This window comes from Thalia democratica, unplaced genomic scaffold, assembly GCF_965202585.1.
Source record: "Thalia democratica unplaced genomic scaffold, ktThaDemo2.hap1.1 HAP1_SCAFFOLD_1020, whole genome shotgun sequence".
Taxonomy (NCBI): Eukaryota; Metazoa; Chordata; class Thaliacea; order Salpida; family Salpidae; genus Thalia; species Thalia democratica.
The window spans coordinates 8,814-32,980 of record NW_028139952.1 but is presented as its reverse complement, the minus strand read 5'-3'; the positions used below and the strand labels follow the sequence as shown (position 1 = coordinate 32,980).

The 24,167-nt window shown below is 23.9% G+C and overlaps 1 protein-coding gene across 1 annotated transcript; it reads left to right on the top strand.

The window, feature by feature from the left end:
- Positions 1-6,869: 6,869 nt before the first annotated feature.
- LOC145847641 (inositol oxygenase-like) lies at positions 6,870-20,607 on the top strand. Its single transcript, XM_082953664.1, has 10 exons — positions 6,870-7,418; positions 15,346-15,435; positions 16,210-16,290; positions 17,064-17,156; positions 17,713-17,782; positions 18,235-18,412; positions 19,006-19,073; positions 19,576-19,642; positions 19,944-20,039; positions 20,499-20,607. Exons 1-10 carry the CDS (start codon positions 6,870-6,872, stop codon positions 20,605-20,607), a joined length of 1,401 nt encoding a protein of 466 aa, XP_082809790.1.
- Positions 20,608-24,167: the final 3,560 nt, after the last annotated feature.

The following is a 24,167-nucleotide window of genomic DNA, read 5'->3' as shown; positions in this document are numbered from 1 at the left end:
AATTTAATGTCAAGCATTTGTAGACATATTCAATAACATATAAAATCTTTAAACAACTTAAAAGTGAAATCAACTTTTATTTAACAACATATAGCAACTTTGCTTATACCAGATTTATCACTCTACTAAGTGTTAAGCAGGGTTGCCACTGGTTTTTGAGAAATTTTTATTCAGGTTTTCTGAATTAATTCTAGGTTTTTAAAACTACATGTTTTTGGCCTATTTTAAGGTTTAAAATTTTGTTAAGCACTATAAAACATTAAAAAAAATGCAGTCAAACTACTCTTAATGTGGTTTTTAATTTTTAAAAGTTTAATGATGACAAAATATTTTACACTTATGATAAATTACTTATGTTAAATTAAATATTTACTATTTAACATATAAAAATTTGTTAAAATCTCAGGTTTATTTTCAAAATTTCTTAAACTCCTGGTTTTTTGAGTTTTATTTTGCAAAGTTAATTGTCAAATTCTTGTTAATCCAGGTTATTTGTCAAACCTGGTTAAGGTTTTATCAAGCTAATTTTAGTCAGCTAGCTTGAGATTAAAAAAAAACTACAAAAAATTTAATCTTAACCAATCTATGATACTAAAAACTACCATCACATTAATTCAAAGACACCAATAAAAAAAAGTTAAAATAAATAAAGAGGATAAAAAACAATAAAAAAATATTGGGACTTAAAATTGCATTCAAATTAGGCTGAGCTTTGCATAAAAGACTAAATAAGTATGATTTATCATAAAACTGTAAGAAAAACTTTAATTTAGCCTGAGTTAACCAGATTTTTTTTATTTTTTTACATAACTCTTAAGAGTATATAATAGATACTAAAACTTTTATTAGAAATTTGTGGATGGTATTCCTTTTTAAAAGGTCAATAATTAATTTAAAGTTTGTCATGACACCATACTAACACAAAAAAAAATTAATTATAACTGACTTTTTAAAGATTTTTGTCTTGTGCAGGGTTGCCAATGGTTTTTGGAAAATCTTCCTTAGGATTTCAAATTTTTTTCCAGGTTTTTAAAATTTCACATTTTAGCCTTAATTTAAAATAAATTTTAAGGTAAAAAAATATTCAAATAGTAAAACAACACTGAAAAGGTACTCTAAAGCTACTTTAAATGTATTTTAAAACTAAAATAAATTGATGATGACAAAAACTTTTTATCTTTATGATAGATTTTTTGGGTAAAATCAAGATTTCATTATTTTTAATCTATAAGTTGTTTGAAATTCCAGGTTTTAAATTCCAAGTTTAGACCAGGTTTTGTTATGTTTTTTTTTCAAATTCCAGTTTTTTTTTATTGTAAATTGTCATCTTTAAGGTTTTTACAGGTTTCCAGGTTTTGTGGCAATACTAGTCTAAACACTTTAAATGTTTACTTTAATACAAAAATTTAAAAAACCAGTTTATAAGTCTAATATCTAAAATTTTAAACAATTAGTAATAAAAACAATTAAATCTACTATTATAAGTTAATTTTCTATTTGAAACTCATTACAAAAACATATATTAAGTTGTTTATTAATCTATGAAGGTAGAAAATACTATCAATCATTAAAATTTTAAACAAATTTGAAATATTTTTCAAGTAGTTTTATATAAAGTTAAACTAGGCCAACATTTAGTAAAATTAAAAGCCAATTTTTTAAGAAAGTATACTTTTAAAGGTCAGTCTGAGCTGAAAAAAGCTAGATCAGCAAATTTATAAAAGCTTTTTTTTTCTACCTTTATTCCTAACCATACCCAACAATATTTAAAACAATAAAAAGTATAAGTAATCTTAACTAAAAACAAGATCAAATTACTAATCTTTTTCCAGCAAATACTGGCCTTATTCTTAACTTTATTTGAAACAATTTTTACTGAACTAGTTAAAACACATACAATAAAAAAACATATATTACCAAACTATACTACCTAAATAAACATTTATTAGATTGAGTAGTTATTGACAACTCAAATTAATATCAGTAAATGCTTATTATATTGTGGAAATTATTTTAAATACTAGTGTGTTGGTCTCTTCCATAAAAAGAATAAAACGAATTTGGTCTTTCAATACTTGTAACCTAAGCATTAAAATTACTTTTTATTTCAATGATAGCAGGGATAGAGAAACAAATCAAGTGAAACTGCAAAAGCAGATATATTAGACTTTTATATGCAAACACTACATTATTCACCAACCATTAAAGTTTAAAATCTATAATACGCGAACTTGTTAAGTATTCAGAAATCTTTTTTTTTTCTTAAACTTATGATGTCCTCAAACAAATGTTAATTAAATTTTTCTCATGATTCCCAGGTGAATAATTTTAAAAATTTATAGACTGAGAGATAAATCAAGTCAAATAAAAAAAATATAGCTACTAGGCCTTTTTAAGCAACCGCTACATTATTCATCAAGCATTGCAATTTAAACTTGAAAAAACGAAAACATGTTCAGTGTTCAGAAATCTTTATTTCTGAAATTTATAATGTCATCAAAATGATATTAATAAACTTATTTGAGATTCCTAGCTGTTCAACTATATAACTGAAAGGTTTTATTGTACGCCAATTTTTTAGAACAAATTCTTTAGCCATTTTTTCGTTCAATAAACAATAAAAAAGTAGCACAGCAGGCAGATGCACCACAACGATTCTGTTTAAAAGTGGAAACGTGTCAAAATTGCACGAAGGGTCAATTTTGCACATAGTTGCTCTTGCACGAAGACAATTTTGCACGAAGACAGTTTTGCACCAGGTGTCAATTTTGCAAGAGTTACAGTTTTGCACCGAAAGTCGTATTAGCAAAAAAAAAAAACGTAAAAATAAATCAATAAAAAATCAAAAAAATTGTTACTGACCAAGAGTAAGGGCAAGGGGTAACAGTGATAGTAAAAATAAAATTATAAAAATAACTAATAAAAATTATTATTAAAAAAATAAGAAAAATAAATAAATAATAATAAACTAATTAAAAGTAAAAAAAGGGTACCGACCGAAAAAAGGATTAGGGGTAACATAACAGTGATAAGAAAACTTTGAAAAAAAAAATGAATTAATTAATAAAAAGTACTAGACAAATTACCCACCGAAGGTAAGAAATAGGGGTAAGGGTAACAGTGATAGTAAAAAATTAAGGTATAGTAAAAAAGTGATAGTAAAAAAGATATAATGAAATGAAATTAAAATTGAAAAAAAAAAAATAAATAAAAGTTTAACCCATGCAAAAATGTCTCCGTGCAAGAGTGTCTACGTTAAATTTTTTCCGGTAATGTAAACTTGACATCCATACTTAAAAGTATTAGCTAACAATTTAAAAATAGCATATAAAACGTGTCTTCTCCAAAAAACAACTTATAATATTTCAAAATAATTGAATTCCTTTTTCAATAAGCTAATAAATTACTAATACATTACAATTTACAAAAAACTACAAAGGAAAGATTAATTTAATAACTTGATAAACTGTTCTGTGCTTTTTAAAATGTTTCAAAATACAAAAATTGTATATAAACATCATTATAAGTAATCCTTAAATTATTTTTTTACTGTTCGTAAAAGTAAAAACAAAAAAGCAGTACAGAAGCCCTAAATTTAACATAAAATAAACTAAACAAAAATGTTTTGATTTTTGTCGACTTAAATAACAGTGTAAAAAATTAAATATAAATAGATATTGTGTGGTTTTAAAAAAAAGTTTTTCTTACTAAAAGCTTGAATACTTATATAGAATATACTTGAGTAAGTAAAGTACTCTGTCAATACTGCTTGTTTATTTGCTTGATATAGATTAGCGTTAAATCTCAAGTTTTTTTTATGTTCAATATTGACTTAACTTTTGCCTTTCAGTAATCTTTAACTACGTTCTTTTAATTTAATTTTAATTCTTTTAGGATTTAAATTGTTTTTTATTGGATAAACATAATCACTTTAGTTTATAGTGCTTATTTTTTATCGAAAAATGATTATAACAAAATCATCTTATTTATTGTTCTAGATTTTAATTATTTATAAAAGTTAGAAATTTACATTTTATTTAACTACGTAAAAAATGCTGAAAAGAAACTGTATTTAAACTAGTTTTTTAAAATTATTTTAAATGAATTAAACTAAACTAAATAGTAGGTTATACATTTTAGAAAACTATTATCCTTAAGTTTTTATTGTACTTTAATGTAAAAATTTTAATACTTTCTTTCAAATAAATTTAATTTTTAAAGTTATATTCTTCTTGCGTCCTTAATTTTGAAGACAATGTGGTATTCAAAGAGTAAATTTGTTTTATTATAAACAAATTTAAAAAATCTCATCTTGTAACAACGTTTTAAATGACTTACTTTCAAGTTTTTATAGTTTCAATAAAATAAAACAAAATAGTTAAAAAACCTGTGAATTATAATAAATACACTAAAGAAAGATTTAGATTAGTTTAAGTAGGTACAATTTATCTGAGAAAATATCAAATGCTTTTTCAAAATATTATTTTCTATCTAAATTGTTTTTTTTGTTTTGATATGCTAAAATTATTCTTTTCACTGTGTTTTGCGTTTATTTAAAACTTTTAATTGCCTTTTATTAGTACGAAAAAAAATATTTAAAGCTTTATGTAAAGAAATTAAGAATAAAGTTTTAACCGTCTGTTTAAAAACACTTTTAAAAATTTAAAAAACTTATGCCAAAAAAAATCAAAGGTATTTAAGTTAAACACAACAGTGAAGCCAAACAATAGTGTCAAAGTTAAGTCTACATTTGTAATAAACAAAAAGTAATTAAAATAAATAAGTTTTTTTTAGTTTCATAAAAACTTTATGATTATTATAAAAACGTTAAAATAAAATTTACTTAACCATTTAGAACTTTGATATTAAATATTTCGCAAACATGCTACTAAAAAAAATATACATTTAGTTTTTGAATTGTTAAATAAATAAAAAAAACTCTTAAGCAGTTCGTTTTTCTATTTAATTAAAAAATGTTAAGGTATAAGTTTTATAATTTACACTAACAATATCTTTGAAATTAGATTTAGACATATTTAAATTAAAAACAGTCCGTTAATAATTCTACTAGAGCCTGAAATACTTTTTTTTTGGTAAATTTGCATTACAAAAAAAAAATCAAAAAAGGGCAAAACATGCAACCAGCTTATTTTTTACTGGTAAAACAAAAGAATTTATCACTGAAACTGTGTTTTAAATTATGGAATTTAAAATATTGTTTTCTAGAAATATAAAAATAGAACAAAAGTTGATTTAAAAAAAGGAAAAATGAGGATTTTTATGTTTGATAACATAAGCACATAGATTTTTATTGAAATTATATTTTATGTAGCATCTTGTAGCCTAATTATATAACTTAAAAAACTAATGCTTTATTTTTTGAGATAAAGTTCATTACATTAGTGCTAGGGCTTATAATTTTTTTTTTACATAAGATAATATATCTCAAAAAACACAAATACGTTTGTAACAATGTTTTTACTGTATTCATTAGTTAGTAAACTATAATGTTAATTGTTTTGCTTTTTACTACAAACCTTTAGATAATTTCATTTTAACTCTATTTGACATCGCCCACTATAGAAAACTTGTTCTAAAACAATTAATTATTTTCTTAATGATTTTTGTTTTGTTAAAATCTTAACCGAGATTTATATGTTGAGCAAGCTAAGATCAGTAAAAAAAGTTAAAGCATGTTGATAAAAATGTATGGCTGCCAAAAGTTTTAAAATCATCCCCCTTTCGCGTTTTTTCCCAAGAATTAATGAAATTATGAAATAGCCCCTTTTTAAAATATTTTCAGAGAAACTTGGTGATGAGTTTTGAGAACTATTCAAAACAACTAAACTGCAATTGATAATTGTATATAAACATGTTGATGAAAATTAAAGGAAAAGTTAAATATACTTGTTTAATTTTCTATACTAGTTAACAAACAAAATAAATTATAATTGTTTATTTTATTCGTAAAACCATAAGCACTAAACTGTCAAGAGTACATTCAAAAGCATGTAAAAACCGAAAATGTGTAAATAAGTGTTATATTGCATTAAGAAACCATTCAATTTATTTTAGTAAAAATTTTAAAATTCAAATTGACTTACATTATTTTAAAAGTAAAGACAATTTAAACTTTGTGTTTAGTCCTGAAAAAGGTTTGGCACAAATTAAAGTAATTTTAGACAAATTAAAGAAAACTAAAAATGACTGTTTACTATTTTACTATTTCACTAAAAAACTTTTAGACCAAAAGTGAATAATATATTTTTATACGAATAGGCATATATATAAAAAAATTGCAATAACTTTTTTTTTAAATAGGAATTTTTTGCTATGTACTTCTAGTACTTTTTTGAGTACTTTAAAGATTAGATATATTGTAAATCATAAATGGAAAGGAAAAAAAAAACATTTTAGTTTGAACTTGTCTTTATTTAAAAATAAACTTAAAGAAAATAACTTTAACAGGTTTTTGTTAAAGCTATATGCATTTTAAAACTTTTAAATCTCAATAAATTTGAAATCGAAACCTTTTTCCCATATTTTTGCTAGTAGTATGTTTTTAAGGTACCTTTTAAATGTACTTTTTTACATATTTTTTTAAATTTAAAATGTAAACTCACTGTTGAAGTAAACTTGTTATTTTTATTAACAATTAAATAAACTGTTAACCTAGCTGTTCTTGATAACAGTGATATTTATACTAGTGTTAAAATAATATAAGCTTTCATTGAGTTTTAAAAAACGGAAACTTTAAACTAAATAATAATTGTAAAATATTAGTATTTTCAATGAAATTCAAAAAAAAAAAAGATTAATACTAACTCAGCTTGCAAAGTAATTATTTAACTTTTACAAAAGTTTGTGCAATGAACTCACTCTTAAAAATAATTGCTCTTCAACCCACAGTCAATGAGAAGTGTCTGCTTAAAAAAGGAGCTCCAAGTCTTTCTTCCATCAACATAGCTGAGACAAATGAACCTGGAAAATTTATCAAAGACAAAAGTCCCGATGATCTGCTTACAACCATCAAAGACAGAATTGATATCATATTTAATGAAATTGCGTCGCCTACCAGAAATAAACCCCAGCCAAAAGAAAATACTGAACCTTTGCCTAAATTTGGAACTTCTAAACTCTGCGTTGACGAAACAGCCGAACCTGAGGAGACTACCGAAGATGAAAAACAACAACAACTCCTCAACAAATTACAAAACAAAATAAAATATCTGAACCAGACTTTAAAAGAAACTGATGAGAGACTTAGAAGAAACAACAAGTGTTTAAATGCAATGACAGGTGAAGTTACTTCTTGTTGCAACAAAACGGTTCTGTGTAATAAACGTATGAAAAGTAGATCGCGTAAAGCGCAGTCAATTATGATGTGGATTGTACTTATCAGTTTTGTTGCAATGGTGGTTTTTATTGTGTGGTTTTCTTAAAGAGACATGCTAGATTAATATTTCTACTGTGCTAAAAATTGTATAACACTTTTTTTTTATAAATTGGGTTATCTTTAACCATAGACAGTCTACTACTAAATAATTAAAAACATAAATAAAGTGTATACTTACTAAAACTATTTTTAAATACTGCTTCTTCTAATTTATAAAATAATATTTATAAAAGCTTGTAAATTGTATAATATTTTTAAATCTATGTCAATTAAGAGTTCACTTTAATAGATAAATGTTACACTAACTTTGACCAATATTTAGTTTTTATTATTTTGTATTCGTCAACTTCGATTGTGTTTTATTATTTAAACGAAGTGAATACAAAAATATTACTTAAAATTTAGTCTGATTTAAAGTTATCATAAGCACATAGCTTAAATATAATAAATATACTTTCATAGTTTTTGCACAAAACTGTTATGCATTAAATATAAAAATTAAAGTAGTGTAATATGCTTTGATAAATGCTTTGTAAACTCACATATGTAAAGAGTTAACATTCATTTTTATTCTTTCACTGTTTGATTAATGTTATTACAGTTTGACAAAGTGAGATGCTACCAAAAACTAAAACTTAAACTACAACGTTTAAAAACAGATGCGAATTATATCTGTATAAAAGCCATTAACTAAATAAAATCGCATTTACAAACAATGTTGATATTTAAAACTGTTTAAACACATTTAGTTATTCATACTGCAAAATACTTTGTAAAATTACAAAAAAATAGTTCAACAATATCATTTAATGGCAAAGCTTCATATTTAACAGTTAAAAATACAAGAATCTATAAAAAGAAATTGAAGATTAAAGATTTTTATAGTGAATTATATTATCTACAATAAAGCTAATTAAAGTTTTTGACAAAAAATGTTCATAGTCAGTGTATCCAAAAAATAAAATGACATTTATTCGTTTGTTTTATTTGATGACTTCTACTAAAAATTCATTAACTCATTATTCTATATAAATATTCTTGTAGTTATGTCTAGTTTATCTAGTTGTCTAGTTCAAAAATTGTCTGAACTTCAATGTTTTCTTTAGAACATCATTTTACGTTTGTGGGTTAGCTTGTCATTTTCGTTAAAGGACTCTAATGTTTCTTTATATACAAACCAGTAATTAAATACAAACTTGATTAGTTAAATTTAAAATTATTTTTATTACGTAGCTTAAGAATATTGTTACACATAACTGGTAAATTTTTATGTTTATAACAATTTCAAAGCAAAAGTTCTTAAAAAGTGTAAAACTGTTATTGTTATCTTTATATCAATTTTAATAGTTTGAATCATTATTTTTATTAACTAACTGAGCAAAGTATTAGCTTTTATGAAAACAGAAAATAATTCACCTTTCGATTAATATACGTTCTATAACTACTTTTACTTGCTATACTTGGTTTTTACAGCTTATTGCATAAAGACTTTAAAAAAAATAATAAATTTTCTAACTACTTTTGCTTTTTTATCATTAGGTTTGAACTTAGTGATTAAAAACAAAAAGTAAATGATAAAATTTTCAAATTTTAAGTATTTAATTTTTACTTTTGGTATTTTTATAATGTATTAAAAAAACAAATGACTTCAATTTATTTCTTATCTTTTTGTTATATTGTTATTTTTTTGTTTTAAACAAGATTTGTTGATAAACAAAATATTAAAGTATTTTTGTTTTATGAAACGCTTGTTATACTACAATGTTAATAAAAGAGTTTTCTATTGGTTAATTAAGGTTCTATACTGTATATTTTTGCAAGTTCTGCAATTAAAGATTGACACCATTTGCAGCAATCTTGAACTTAATTGAGTTTATTTATTACAAATATTTACTTAAATTTATTTGTCTGGGTACAAGTAAATGTGTCTTATGATCATTATTGAGCTTTCGATTGACATAATTAAATGCAAGTCATTTCTTTAAACAAGTATTTTTTATAAAATATCTAAAACCAGCTTTACGAAAACAGTGTACATTGATAAACAAAAATATTTGCTGTCTGACCAAAAATGACTTTGCACTTTATATATCAAACAAGTGTTTATTTTACATAATTTATTGTAACACTTTACTAACGGACTTATATAAAAAACGTTTTTTAGACATATGCTTTACACCAAACAAAAGAATCTCAAAATACAAGCTTAGGAAACTAAAAATTAAAAATGTTTGACGATAAAAATGTATATACGAACTATCATACGATAAACTGTAAAATTATCCTATTTAGTTTTAAACAAATGTGAGATGTAAACTTACTTTATAATGATGAATAAAAAATCTTTATTAAATAAAACTTTATCAATAGTATAGTTATATAAAAACTTGTTAAGTATCTACTAACGCACAAAAATAGTCTAAAGCTCATACTATTAGCTTAAAAAATGTTTACACATAGATATTTTTAACGTATTATAATTTTGTTATGTTTAATAAAAAAATGTTAAAAATCTATAATTATTCTATTTTTTATCTGCTTTATAAGTATGCTTTATTATATTTTGAAAATTAGTTTATGAAAACATTTCTTATTTACACGTATGTTTTGAAATAAACAAAAACTTTGATAGTTTTCGTAAAAACGTCTTGTTTAACAAAAAAATTTAATTTTGTTATCTGGGTGTGAGAAAATTTCTTACGATTGTTTGTCAACAAACAGAAAAAAACAGCTATAAACTAAAAATAATAAAAAAAAAGGTGCAAAACAACTTTCAATTTTAATAATTTATTTTTGTAAAAACAAGTCGTACTTATGAGAACTATAAAGTGCAGCTGGTATATATATTTTTTTAGAAAATTTATGCTAGCGTATTGCTTTTATAGTTCTTATCTAATTTTTTTTCAAATAAAGTTGTTTCGTGCCAAAATGTGTTAAAGTTTAACTTGTTATTTAATATTTACACGTATAAGTTTTTTTGAACTAGTAAATAAAAGCTTGATATTTAATAAAATGTTATTTTCTAAAGCTTGAAATTAATTTCTTAATACTTTTTGGTAACAACAATAGAATTGCTTTAATATTTGTAGTTTTTTACTGTAGTTTAGATTATAGAAGATGAAACAAATTTAACTTCCTAAACATTTGTGTGTTTATCGAACGACAAAAAATATATCAAAATATTTGGTTCAAATAAATTGTGCACGAAAAAACTTTCGGTTAAGGAGCCGCACACCAAAGATACTTTTTTACATCTTTTCCAGGACCAACTCGCTTAAGTATTACAATTTTTATTTTGAGCTATAAATAAAAACTTAATATTTTACTACAATATCCTTTCTTAAATTTTAAAGTATTTGTTTGATGTTTTTGAAAAAAACAACAGAAGTGTTTTAGAATTGATGGTTTTCATCATAGCTTATGTCGTACAAAACTAAAATAAACTTGTTTTCGTTTATATTTAAATCTTATTGTTTTTTTTAAGCGTTTTGGAAATTTTTACATTGATATTTTAACTTTGAGTTTCAAGTTGTTTTATCGTGTTGAGAAAAAAGTATTAAATTATTTACATTTTTTTACTCTAAATCGTTTTTTGATTTTTTATAAGCTAGATATGTTGATAAACAAAATCTTTAAGTAGTCTTTTTTTAACTGGCTGTGATACTAAAACTTTTACAAAAGAACTTTTATTTGCTTAGTAAAGACTCCTTACTGAATATTTTTTACTAGCCATATCTGCAATTAAAGCTTAACAGCATTTGCAGCAATCTACAACTTAACTGAGTTTATTTACAACAAATGTTTACTTATATTTATTTGTCAGGCATTCACAAAAATATGCCTTATGCTCTTTACAAGGCTTTTAACTGACAAAATGAAATGCAAATCATTTCTTTAAACAACGTTTTTTCATAAAATATCCAAAATTAGGTTTCATAAAACATTGTACATTAACAAACAAAATCATTTACTGAAAAACCGAAAATTACATTGCAGTTTATATATTAAATAATTATTTATTTTAATAATATTTATTGTAATACTTTACTGATGGTTTTGTCTAAAAAACGTTTTCAGACATATATTTTAAAATAAACAAACGTAAATTATAAAAGCTCATTAAAATAATGTTTTTATATTTATACATGTTTAGACTTTCTTGCTGCTAGCTTTAAAATGTATAAGCTTACAATTTTTTAGACGAAAGTAAAAAGTGTATACGTACTATTATACAAAAAGTTGTAACGTTTATCTTTCTATTTAATAACAAATGTAAGATGTAAATTTTTTTTTATCATCAAAAAATAATTAGAATTTGTGAAAGTTATTCAATGTAACAACTTAGTTATACACAACTGAATCAATTTTACTTTGTTTTAAAGTAAACAAGTTGAACGTATTAGTTCTTGTTTTAGGTCTTCGAGTCGTTTTTACTAGGCTTGAAATCTTTATCTACTTATTGTTGAAGTTTGTTTTCAACTGTTTACTCTGTGTACTTTTACAAATATAAACATTGTAACAAAACTATTAAAACAGTTTTAAACAACTATAACTAGTAATGTTATAATTTATCTAAATTTCAGAATAAACTAATACACTGCGGAAAACATGTATACTAAGGGGATTATTAAAATACTTTAATGTAATTTTGGTCAAGAACTTAATTGTCTATTGTTGAGTATTTCTATGTGCAAAGTTGGTTAAAAATTTAGTAATCCAAAAAAGGGCGACTAAAATTAATATTATTAGGTAAAAAACGTATTCAATAAACTTACTTTTTAAACTTTCACACTTTTTTGTGTAGTTCAAGTTGTTTTTAATTTTATTTACTAGATAAATGAAAGATAAAATGAATTTTATTTTTTCCAGCTTTCTAAATAAGCTTTTTTGAAATTGTAAAAGTTATTTAATGAGTAAATTTCCTATTTACTTGTCATTTTAAATAAATAAAATACTACTAACTTTTTACTTCAGTAGCTTGTTACAGATTTTATTTTGTTTATTGTCTAGGTGTGAGAAAATTATTTACGTTTGTTTGTCGACAAACAGAAGGAAACAAAAACATCAAAAAGTAATAAACCTACAATAAAAGGTAAAAAACAAGTTCCGATTTTACTATTTGTTATTGTAAATATATAAACACTATACAATTGCAGCTGGTATATTTTTATTGGAAAATTTATACCAAGGTATTGCTTTGTTATTTTTATGTAAATTATCTATAGATTAAGTTTTTTTGTGCCAACAGGTGTTAAATTTGATTTTTTTGTTCAATTTTTACACGTATAGCTTTTCTTTAAGTCGCAAAATAAAGATTGATATTTTAATTTACTGTCATATCCGAAACTAAAAAATTAATTTTTTAAAACTTTTTGGAAAATAATAGAACTGCATTTGTTCTTACAATTTTTTGTCATGGAACAGTTCATAGTAAAATAAAACAAACTTATTCTCTTACAAACGCATCAAAACTGCAATTGATATTTGAGTGAACCAAAACCGCAGCACTATAGTAACCTTACCGCCAAATATTTTACAAATGGGCGTTTTTAATTTTACATGAAGGCAAATATTTGGTTAGTACAAGTTTATAATAAGCTGTGTGTCAGGAATGTCAGAAGCTTTTCTTTGCAACTTCAGCTGAACTTGAAACAAAATTTATTTTGTTACACTTTTGTTTTGTATCAATATGTTTAGTACCTACTAAATCATATCTATTTTTTGTAATTTTTTTCAATATTTACTTTAAATTGCGCAATTTATTAAATAAAACATTTTATTTATTTTTGTTACTAAAAATAACTAAAATATTCTTCAAAACAATATTATAATCACCCACTAACTTATTGCAGCTTCACATTATAACGCGTGTGCGCTTAAAAAACGCGCTTTAATTTTTCACATAAAAATACGCACAATTTTAACTACACGCGCTCATTTGTATTGGTTTAAATTTCCAAGTTCACAAAACAATTGAAGCGTGTCGAATTCGTGAGGCTTTTCATGTGACATTTGATTTGCAGTTATCAAGAGTAAGTTGTGCTTATTCGTAGGGCTATTTCGTTAAGAGTATCATTTTATATGAATTTTAGCTAAATATTTGTTGTTTGTAAGTTAAGCTTTTTTCGGAAATAAAATAAACAGCTTTTTTTATAAACTTTTTTAAATACTTAAGAATAAACTTTACTTTAAGTAATTCATTTGAGTTTCAGCAGGTGGTATTAGTTAAACGTGTTTAAAGGTAAAAATTTTATTTGAGTTCATCACTTCTAAAACGTTTAACAATAACTTTATAGTTTATAAAAATAGGTAATTTCTATAAAAATCTATTAGTAAGTAATGAGAAAAGATGTTGTTAGTAACTTTTTTTTTTCATTTTCTATCTCTCGCCAAAAAGTTTAATGTTTTAATTGTTTTTGTTATTTTTAGTATAAGGTAGTTATAAGGTTTTATAGCTTTTTCTTGTAGATATTCAAGTAAATAATCTTCAACGTGCATGTTATTTGTAGAAAATTTTTTAAATTACAATAAACAGCCTTTATTATACATATTTTTTTATGTTTAGTAGAAATATAAATAGAGGTGTGCAAATTAAATAAGCTCCTTACATATCAAAAAATTGAGCAATCTTTTTTATTTAAGACAAATAAATATATAAAGAAGTATGAAATTAATAAGTGTTGGTGAAACCTTACTATTTTAGTAAGAAAGTTTTAAAAAATTTACCTTTTAATATTTTCAGAAATGTTTAACTAAACTAAGTTAAATAAAATATCAGTGTACTCAAATCGACACTTTATGTAAATTTATTTTGTGAATGATAAATTAAGGTAATGTGTTTCTAAGTTTTGTTTGTGTTTTTAATGAACTAAAAAGTTTTTGTTAAATGGAAAAATGTTAAAAAATCAGCAATTAAATTGTATTAAAATATTTTTTTATTACAATAAACTTATTAAAGGTTAATTCAAAATACTTCAAAACTTGACGTTATCTTTGTTTTTTTTAACTTATGTTGTCGTTCATGAAAATATATATTTACACAGGTTTTATTAATAAAGTACTTGAAAAAAAAAACACTTAAAACATGAGAATTAAAACGGTAAGTGTTTTTTTTTACAATTTTGATAAGCTTTAAACTAATGCAAGTAAAAGTATATTTTTACTTGCTAAATGATTTTACAACTAGATATATACAGCTGAAAAAAAATTATACGATTTATTTTAAAATCATGAAATAGTATTAGTATTAGAAACTATATGTAAAGTTGTTTTTGGGGAATTTATAAAGTTAAAATTAAACTATTTTTCGAAAAACTTAAAATAAATTTATTAAGATTAATAGCTCAAATTTGTCCAGCTGAAATTTTTATGTTTTTACTAAATAATCAAATTTTGGTTAAATTTTCAATGAAAAGAAAATACACAACAACAAAAGTTTAAACTTCAAACTAAGTGTTATGTACAACTACTCATGATGTCATTTTTAAAAAGTAACGTATTGATTCAAAATCAAGTAAATATAGAATCACGTTTATTAGTCATGAGTGTTAAGTTTTAAAATTGTTAAGAGATTACTTGTCACCTAGATAGATGTTTTTGTTTTATAGTTCAAATATGTTTAACAACCGGTGTTGTTAAAAACTAGAAAGTAGAAAACCATTTAGAAAACGTTTTAGTTTAAAACTTGATTAAAACAAGAAGTATTAAACAGTATTTAAATACTAAATTGTTATTTTTCTTATATTTACAATACTAGACTTTTCTTAAAGTTAAAAAAAGTTGAACCATTTTAAAATATTTATAACTAAAAGGTTTATTAAAACAAAAAATGAAAAAAAAAAAGCTAATTACCTTTTTCATATTATAGCACGTGTTAAAAATTACAGCTTCAAAATAAACTTTCTTTTTACTTTCAAAAATGTAACAAAACATTTAAATTAATTTTGCAGGATCTGTCATCACCAACTCAGGCGGAGAAAGAAATTTTCGACAAATACTCGAATGACTGTGAAAAAGCAGGTTTTCGTGATTTTTCCGCGGTTAGTGTTTACTTGTTGTATATAAGTTGATAAGATAATATATTTTATGAACTTCAATTTAATTAGAAAAGCAAACTGCTCCTACTCATATTTTAGTTGATAAAAAAACTAAAACAACAGGTGTTTTTTATAAAAAGTACAATTTTGTTACAAATTTGAATATTAGTATAACATTGTATATAAGTTGACAAAACATTAAAAAAAAATCAAATTTTCAAAACAAACACTTTTACCATTAAACTAAACTATTTTTTAAATTTCCAAACAAGATTTTGTGCGATCAGTGTTTTATTTGTATATTTGTTGTTTAATTTATTGCTAAAATATTAAGTTTTTCAAAGTCAATGTTTTTTTCCTCAAACAAAATTGTTTTTTTACTTAATTTTTAAACGTGATTTTTCTGCAGTTTTTGTTTCCTTCGTATATTAGTTCATAGATATTACGTTTTCTGAATTCAATTTAAATCGTGTAACACCAAACAAATTAGATAAATTTAAACTTATTATTTTAAAAACTATAAGCAACAAAAGTATTATAGTTTATAATAAAACGGTTTAGCTCTGAAAGCGATAAAAATCTAAAATAAGTTTATAAACAAACAACAAATAACAGAATAACGACTTTGCGTGAATGTATAGTTTGTACAGTTTTATCGTGAGTACAAAATGATTATACAAAAATCATAACAAAAGTTTATCATTTACAGAAAAATAAAGACTTCGAATTAATATAACTCTACAAACTCATAAGTAATTATGTATTTAAATTTTTTAGAACAACCCACATTTTGAAAGAGTATATAACATGTACAATTTGATGCATACTAACCAAACTTACGACTATGTCAAATCGAAGGTTAGTTTTGCATTTTTATGTGTTTAACGAATCGTTTGCTTAAAATGTTCAAAAAGGTAGTCAAATCTGTTGTGAGACTAGTTAAAATTTTTGATTTATATCTACTTTAGTTTATCGTTTTCTCAAGAATAAATGTTTTAAAAAAATAAGGATTATTTATAGCTCCATTTAATAATTAAAATTATATTATGAGAAAAGTCCACTCGTAAACAGTCACACAAAAGAATAAAGTGAAAAAAAAGTTGAATACAAGTTGTTTATCATATTATATATATATATACATTATATATAATATATATATTTATCAAAAGTTGTTTTATATAACAAATAAAAATGTTAAGCTTAATTATTTTTAATAACGTCTAAAGTAGCAAAAAACGAGAAAACTTCTAGACATATCAACTTATTCTAGCCCATTAATTATTTTTTTCTAATTTTTCAATCACAAGAATAGCGAAAATCAACCATGGCAATATACCGTGATAAACAGTTATTCGATTTATAAATAAACATATATAAACATAAGTACTTCACAGCACGGAGGATGGTTAATTTTTAAATACTATGTTAGTTCACATAAATGCTACAGTGATATGTTTTACGCCAGGTTAGAACTAACCAACTAAATGTTTTTAAATTTACGACATAATAAAAAATTAAACTTTAATAAGTAGGAAAAATCCATAAAAATAAATATTAGTGAGATTAATCATTACAACATATAAACAGCATGCATTTTTAACTTAAACAACTATTTTTATTAATTTTGATAGCACAAGGAATGGCTTGGTTTCAACCACGGGGAATACACCGTAATGGAAATTGTCGATCTTATGGACGGTTTTGTCGATGAAAGCGATCCTGATGTTAGTTTTACTATTAATTCAAAAACAAGCCTCACTGATAAAAGCTATCTTTTTGTTTCCTGTCTGAAATATTTTTGCATGCATTTCGCTCATAAGATTTATGTATTTACATGAATATTTTAGAAAATTAACGTTTTTGAAACTGAAGACAATTTTTTTTTATTGTAGTAATATGATTACCCACAGTATAAATACTTAAAAATAAATTTTATTAAATTAAAAGTTTTGATAATTTAAGTTATTTGAATTTTAAATTGATTTCAAGCGCCTTGTTCGTTATTGCGTTTTTTATAAACCAATTAACCATTTAGCTTAACTCAAAACATTTAATTAAAACATAACAAACGAACAGTTATTTTTAGGTGAAACAAATAAATGTAAACTAAGCTTATTAAGTTTTATGTTAGTATTAACAACTATAGAAAAGTAAAATTTTCAAAGTTATGCAACTTTTATTAAACTTAGTACAAATGTAAACACAAAGACTTTCCAAATATATACATATATATATAAAACTTTTGTTAAAACTTCAATAAACATTGATAACTATCAACAGGTAGACTTCCCAAATGTGTACCACGCCTACCAAACGGCTGAGGGTCTCAGAAAAATGTTCCCTGATCTTGGTTAGTTTGAAACAGTTTATGTTTTTAAATATTATTCGTTGTTTGAATTATTTTATTTCATTTTGATCTTAGTTGTTTTGCTATAAAAATATTCAATTTTCTTTTTGTATTTCATCCATTTACAGCTTGAAGTGGTAGAACAACTTTTCAGTTTTGTATTACTTTGGCTGATCTCTGATAAACACTTATTAACTTCCGTTTGATAAGTGTTTATCGGAGATTGTTGATTTAATCGTTGCATTTGGAGAAGTTATATTTTAAATATGCTAAAAGCTACAATGTAATGCTTAGTATATTAATTAACTCGGTTTTCTTATATAAAATTACAAGCATCCGATCGAAGCGATAAAGGAAAAACAAGCTAAAATTTTGTTTAAACTTGATGAACGCACTAGCATAAGTATGTATGACTTGTAAACCTTAGAAAAATCTTTACTTTTTCTTTTAAACAGACTGGATGCACTTATGCGGATTCGTGCACGATCTGGGCAAGGTGATGACGCAATGGGGGGAACCCCAATGGTCCACGGTGGGCGACACGTTTGTTATCGGGTGTGAAGTTGGGGAGTCAGTCATGTACCAGGAAACCACTTTCAAGAACAACCCAGATGTTAAAAACCCTAAATACAAGTATGTATCACCTTATTAATAATTAACTTAGTTTTTTAAATGATTAAAAAATAATAATTGTAGTTCTTTATACAACGTCACTCACTATTATTAAAAAACCTAAAGCTAAAAACCTAAAAACAAGTTGGTGTTACTTACTTTGTTTAATAAAAAACGTTTGTTTTAATATTTTGAATTTTTAAGTTGCATTTTTGACTATTTAACACTTTCTAATGTCGCTGGCTGCTAACTTTTAACACCAAATGCAAATTACCTTTATTTTTTTTTTATTAGTTTGACCATAATTTTTCTTAGCTTGAATGCTTTAAAAATCTTTCTAACTTATTTAGTTTTATTTTGTACTTAATTTTTTTAATTATAGTTTTATTAACTGCAAGGTTTAACAAGTAGTACAGTATTAGTAACTTTTGTTGACTTACTGATAGCAACAGAACACACTTTTGCTAATACTAAGCTGCTCTAGAAATGAATTGTAGAGCTTTGAAAAAATTATCAAAACACTTATTAAGTATGTTACACTTTTAGATTCAAATGACAGTCAAGTTGAAGTTCCGAAATTTTTAATTAGAAATTTTCTTTTTTTATTATTTTAGCACAAAATACGGAATTTATGAACCAAACTGCGGATTGGAAAACTTAATCCTTTCTTGGGGACACGATGGTTAGTTTTTAGTCAGACTTTAAAGCTTGTTTTTAATACTTGCGATTCTTCGTCATTATAATACGTTATTAGACTTACCGCAGTTTTTGAAATATGTTTATAGTAGTATTAAAATATGGCATGTCACAGAAGTTATGAAATTTTTTTGATGTATTTCCAAACCACAAGTTTAACTTTTAAAACCTTTAAATTTGATTTAACTTAACCGTTAGCTCTAAATAAAACCCGTTAAGACATAAACAAAAATAAACTAACTGTGCAAATTAGTTGTTCGCGTACTGTTTAAACAGAGTATTTGTACTAAGAACTGTTTAAACCTATAACAAATGTTTAAACCCTATTAAAGAACTGTTTAAAAACATTTTAAAGTATACTTTTAAAATTAATTCAAAATAATAGCTGTACAAAGTTTATAGAACAACAGTATTTATTTTTTAAAGTTTTACTATGTATACCTAGGTTGTTTAAATCTTGTGAAAACCAATTTATTTATTTTAAACAGAGTACTTGTACCAAGTTTTGAAGAACCACGGATCAACCATTCCTCAAATGGGACTTAACTGCATTAGGTTAGACTCATTTTATTTATTTTTTGTTTTAAACATTTAGATAAAACTTGATCGTTTTAATCGGATTCCATTCGTTTTACTTATAAAAATGAATAAATATTTATACTTTTTTTAATGTATGATCAATCCCAATTAAAATTTAAACTTAAACCTACCAAGTTTCACTCATATTTTTTATAATCATTATCATTAAATTTTTATCGTTTTATTTTAAGACGCTATAAACGCATTCTAGAAATCAGATCTTTTAAAATCTTATGAGTTATAAAAGTACAGTGAAATACTCATTAATCACAATCAGGTTCCATTCGTTCTATCCGTGGCACACAGGGGGAGATTACAAACATTTGTTGAAAGATGAAGATGACGAAACCATGGAATGGGTCCTTAAGTTCAAGTTTGTGATGTCATAGTATGACTTTTTGTGATATCATAATATATTCAGTTTTGTGTTGTTTTAATATATACTTTTTTGCAACATCTAAGAACTGTTTATCTGATCGAAGTTAATCTTCTTTATTTAGATATTAAACTCATTATATTACTTGGGTTGTTAAATGTTAATTTATGACGCTGTAGAACTTAGTATTGATTAACATAAAGTTAAATATCACATTGACATATTTAATGTATTTAAAACTGTAATTTGAAAGCTTATTCTACTAAAATTTTATTCTTTTATTTGTACTACTTGTACTAATTTATACAACTAGTTTTTTATAAAATTGTCTTTATTTATATAAGAGGAGGCGTCTACGTATCAATTAAACAAGACATTGTGTTACTTTTCTATAATTTTCTTAACTTCTAGATAATAAACGATTCAATAAATTTCTTATCATTTACATATTCACAGTCAACACGATTTATACACCAAGTCAGTGGACTTGCCTGATCCTGAGAAGTTGAAACCATATTACGAATCCCTCATTGAAAAATATATACCTGGCAAGGTCAAGTGGTGAAAATTGAACATTGTTTTTACGACGTCACAAGTAATCATGTATGACGTCATACATGGTTTTATGACGTCACAAGTAATTAAGTGACACAATCAATCTCACTTTAGAGTTTTTACAATAATTTATTTTCTTTTCGTCGAGGTTGCTACTTTTAGAATTTGAAACGTTTATAATTTATAAAAAGTTATTTTTGTTTTTTGATCTATTTTGAATAAGTGCATTTACTTTTTGGAACATTTTAATTGTTTTTTGAATCGTTTGTTTTTTTTTGCACTCTTTTTCTACCATCGTTCATATCCAATAATTAAAATTTTCTATAAAATTTTAATTTTTTCTTTTAAAAATTTAACACCTAAAATGCTTACAAATCAAGAAGTGTCTTACTTGAAAGTAGTGCGTTTTAAATTCGCTTTTTAAAATTGTATCACAAGTGATGCTAGGTTAATTTTACTCAAATATTTGTTTTTACTTAAGGTTTAATAAACTTAATTTGCTATACTTGTTCTCAACTTAAATATAAGCTGTATAAAGATTACATTAAAAAGTATTTCTTTAAATTTTTTTAGCTTTAATGAAAGCTTGAATCAAACAAATTCTAACTATATTTTAAGAACTATATTTGTAGGATTAGAAAGGTATGAAACTTAATTCCTAGTTGAACAAAAAAAAAATTAATATTGTTTTTTAAGTAAGTATTACCTTGACTGTTTTTTCTTTTATTATTGAAACTTTAAGTTTTTCCTTTGGCAGGGCTCAGCAAACTGTAACCCGCGGGCCAAGCAAAAAATTATTAAGCTTCAAAGTGTTATTTAGCTAAACATAATAAATTCAAAATAAGCTTTTTAGCAATAAAAGTTTACAGATAGTCATTTATGATTTTAATTAAGTTGTTGCCTGTTTTAAATTAACGTTACTAAAAACTTGCTCTTATAAGTATAATTTTTTATAATAAAGTAAAATATTCAAATCATTTTTTTATTAAACTTAACCCGTTATTTATAAAACTTTGCCTACCACTGGTCTAGAGTGTTAAGATATTTTTAGAAAGTACTTATAGTCAGGGGCTACGCTCGAGCAAAAAAAGTTGTTTTTTCTTTAAAAAAAAATAAGAAAAGAAAACTTAAAGTATTGCTTAAGCCTTTAATTTTCTTGTTAAATTTGTTTGTTTCAATTGTGTAGGCTTTACATAAGAAATTTTTATTAATAAGGACATATGCAGATTGCTAGTTTCCTAAATGTGTTTGAAAGAAAAATTTTTATAGAACTTCAATACAGAATCAGCTGAGGAAATTATCTATTACTAAAGTTATAAGCACTTCTACAGTACAAGGAAACAATGTACTTACAAATTTTTGTAAAACTTTTTTTTTAATTACCTAGAGAATTAAAGTAGTGTTAGAGTTTTCTTACAACTTAAAGATTTTATCTCCAATAAATCTATATACCTGTTACTATTAAATTATATATATTCACAATTAAAGTTTATCTTGTAAAAACACTAATTGTTACACTTATGAAAAGTATTCTTATAATATTTTTCTAAATCAAAACAAAATTAAAACTTATTATAACTCACAAATCATATGTTTTGTATGATTTTAAATAATTTAACGCAAAAAAGTTATTTAAAATATATGTCAAAGCAGCTAAAACAATACAATAATTTTAGCTTTTTAGACTATTAATATTTTTTTCTAAGTTTAAAAAATCAGAATGAAATTTGAATAAAATAATTTGCTCAATAACATTACAACTTTAGTGCTTCTTCGTAAGTTGGAAGTTTTGTGTTTGTCTTATCTTCAGTTGTCATTGAGCAACAATCCTTTTGTGATTCATTATTTAAATGTAAGTTCTCATACTTTGGAGGAAGGAAACAACCATCTAAATATTTTACATAATCTTAAATAAAAAAAACTTGTATTGTTGACATACACTGTACATTTGACTACAGTACAGCATAAATATAAGATTTTATAAATAAATATAAAGTAATTAACGTTAAAAAAACTTTGTAGGCTGAAATTTTTATTTGCTTTATTCTTTTAATTTTTTATATAATATTTAACATTATAGTTTAGTATTGTTTTATGACCATATCGTATAAAGCAATATACGTTAATTTTAGAAAAACAAATTTTATTCTGAACGGGTTAACAAAAAAGTCACACCATCATACTTTTGTTGAAAAAACTAGACTAATTAGTTGATTCTTAAACCATATTATGTTAAAGCTAAAACACTATGCATTAAAGAAAACTATTTATACATTCGAGCATACTTTTTGCTGAAAAATCGTACATGCTTACTCAAAAGGTACTTTTTAGTAAGTAGTACAGTTGAAGAAAAAAAATGCACTTATAACATAAAAAAATACGCTGTAAAGTATTTAAAATAAAACTACCTGGATCGTGAAAGTCAACTGAAACATTGTTATTCCCACTATTAGGAAGCAAATAGTTGTTCCCACGATTGCAGGTACAATCTGGCTGACTGTATCTTATCAAACGTATTACTAGGCAGTACAAAGAGCAAATAGCATAAGCTATTATGAGAGCAAGCATAGTATATATGACAGCATGTTTGGTTGTTACATTCATTTTTCTATAAACAATAACCTGGTTAAAAAAGTTATTTTAGTTTTTTCTTAGCAAACAAAAATAAGCAGCTTTTAGATGTTATATTTCCAAACTCAGGTTTTACTTTTTACTGATTTTTGTACTTTAATTTTTACAAATAGTAAACTTAAATACTATTCAAACTAACAAAGTGTGCAGTAGTAAACTATTAAATGTTTCCAAATAATAAATAGTTATCAAAATGATTCATAAATATATAGAATAATTAGCACTGAACTTTGAATGCAAACCAAAAAAAAAAATTGAATCCTTAAAACTGTTTTTACTGTTTTTTTCTTAAATTTCATTCTTTTTTTTTGAAATAAAAACTGTATATACTTTAATAAGTTTTAAGCGAAGTATTGATATAAGCAAAATATTTAGAAAAAAAGCATACAAATATAAGTTTTAGAAAACTTTAAAGAATGCTATTAATTAAGTAGCTTTTCTAAATCTTTAAAAAAAGATTTGTGCTTTTTTCATTTAAAAGGATTAACTACTTAACTGTTATTTTTAATTTGTGTTAAACTTAATTTACGCTTCAAACAACAACAAAAAAATTTATGGCACCTAAGATTTAATAAAGTATCATTGTTATATAACGGTAAGAAATTAAACAATTATTTCTATTACAAAGCCTAATCTAATGTTTTTAGCTTTTTTTTCTAAATACCTTCTTAGTTTACTGTATAAAGTCGTTGATACAACTAGAAGTTTTTAAAAAGATATTAAAACTATAGTTATTTTACTTAAAAGTTAAAAGTTTAGTAATATATGTTAAAACCAAAAGAAATAATTTTTAAGATGGAATTAGCTAAGGGGTATTTAAATAAAAGTTTTCAGCTTATCAAATCTAACTTTAAACAACTGCTTGTTTTCTTTGATTTAAAAATGTATACAAAAAATTATTAGAACTTTACTTAAATAATTAAATATTATTTGCTCTAG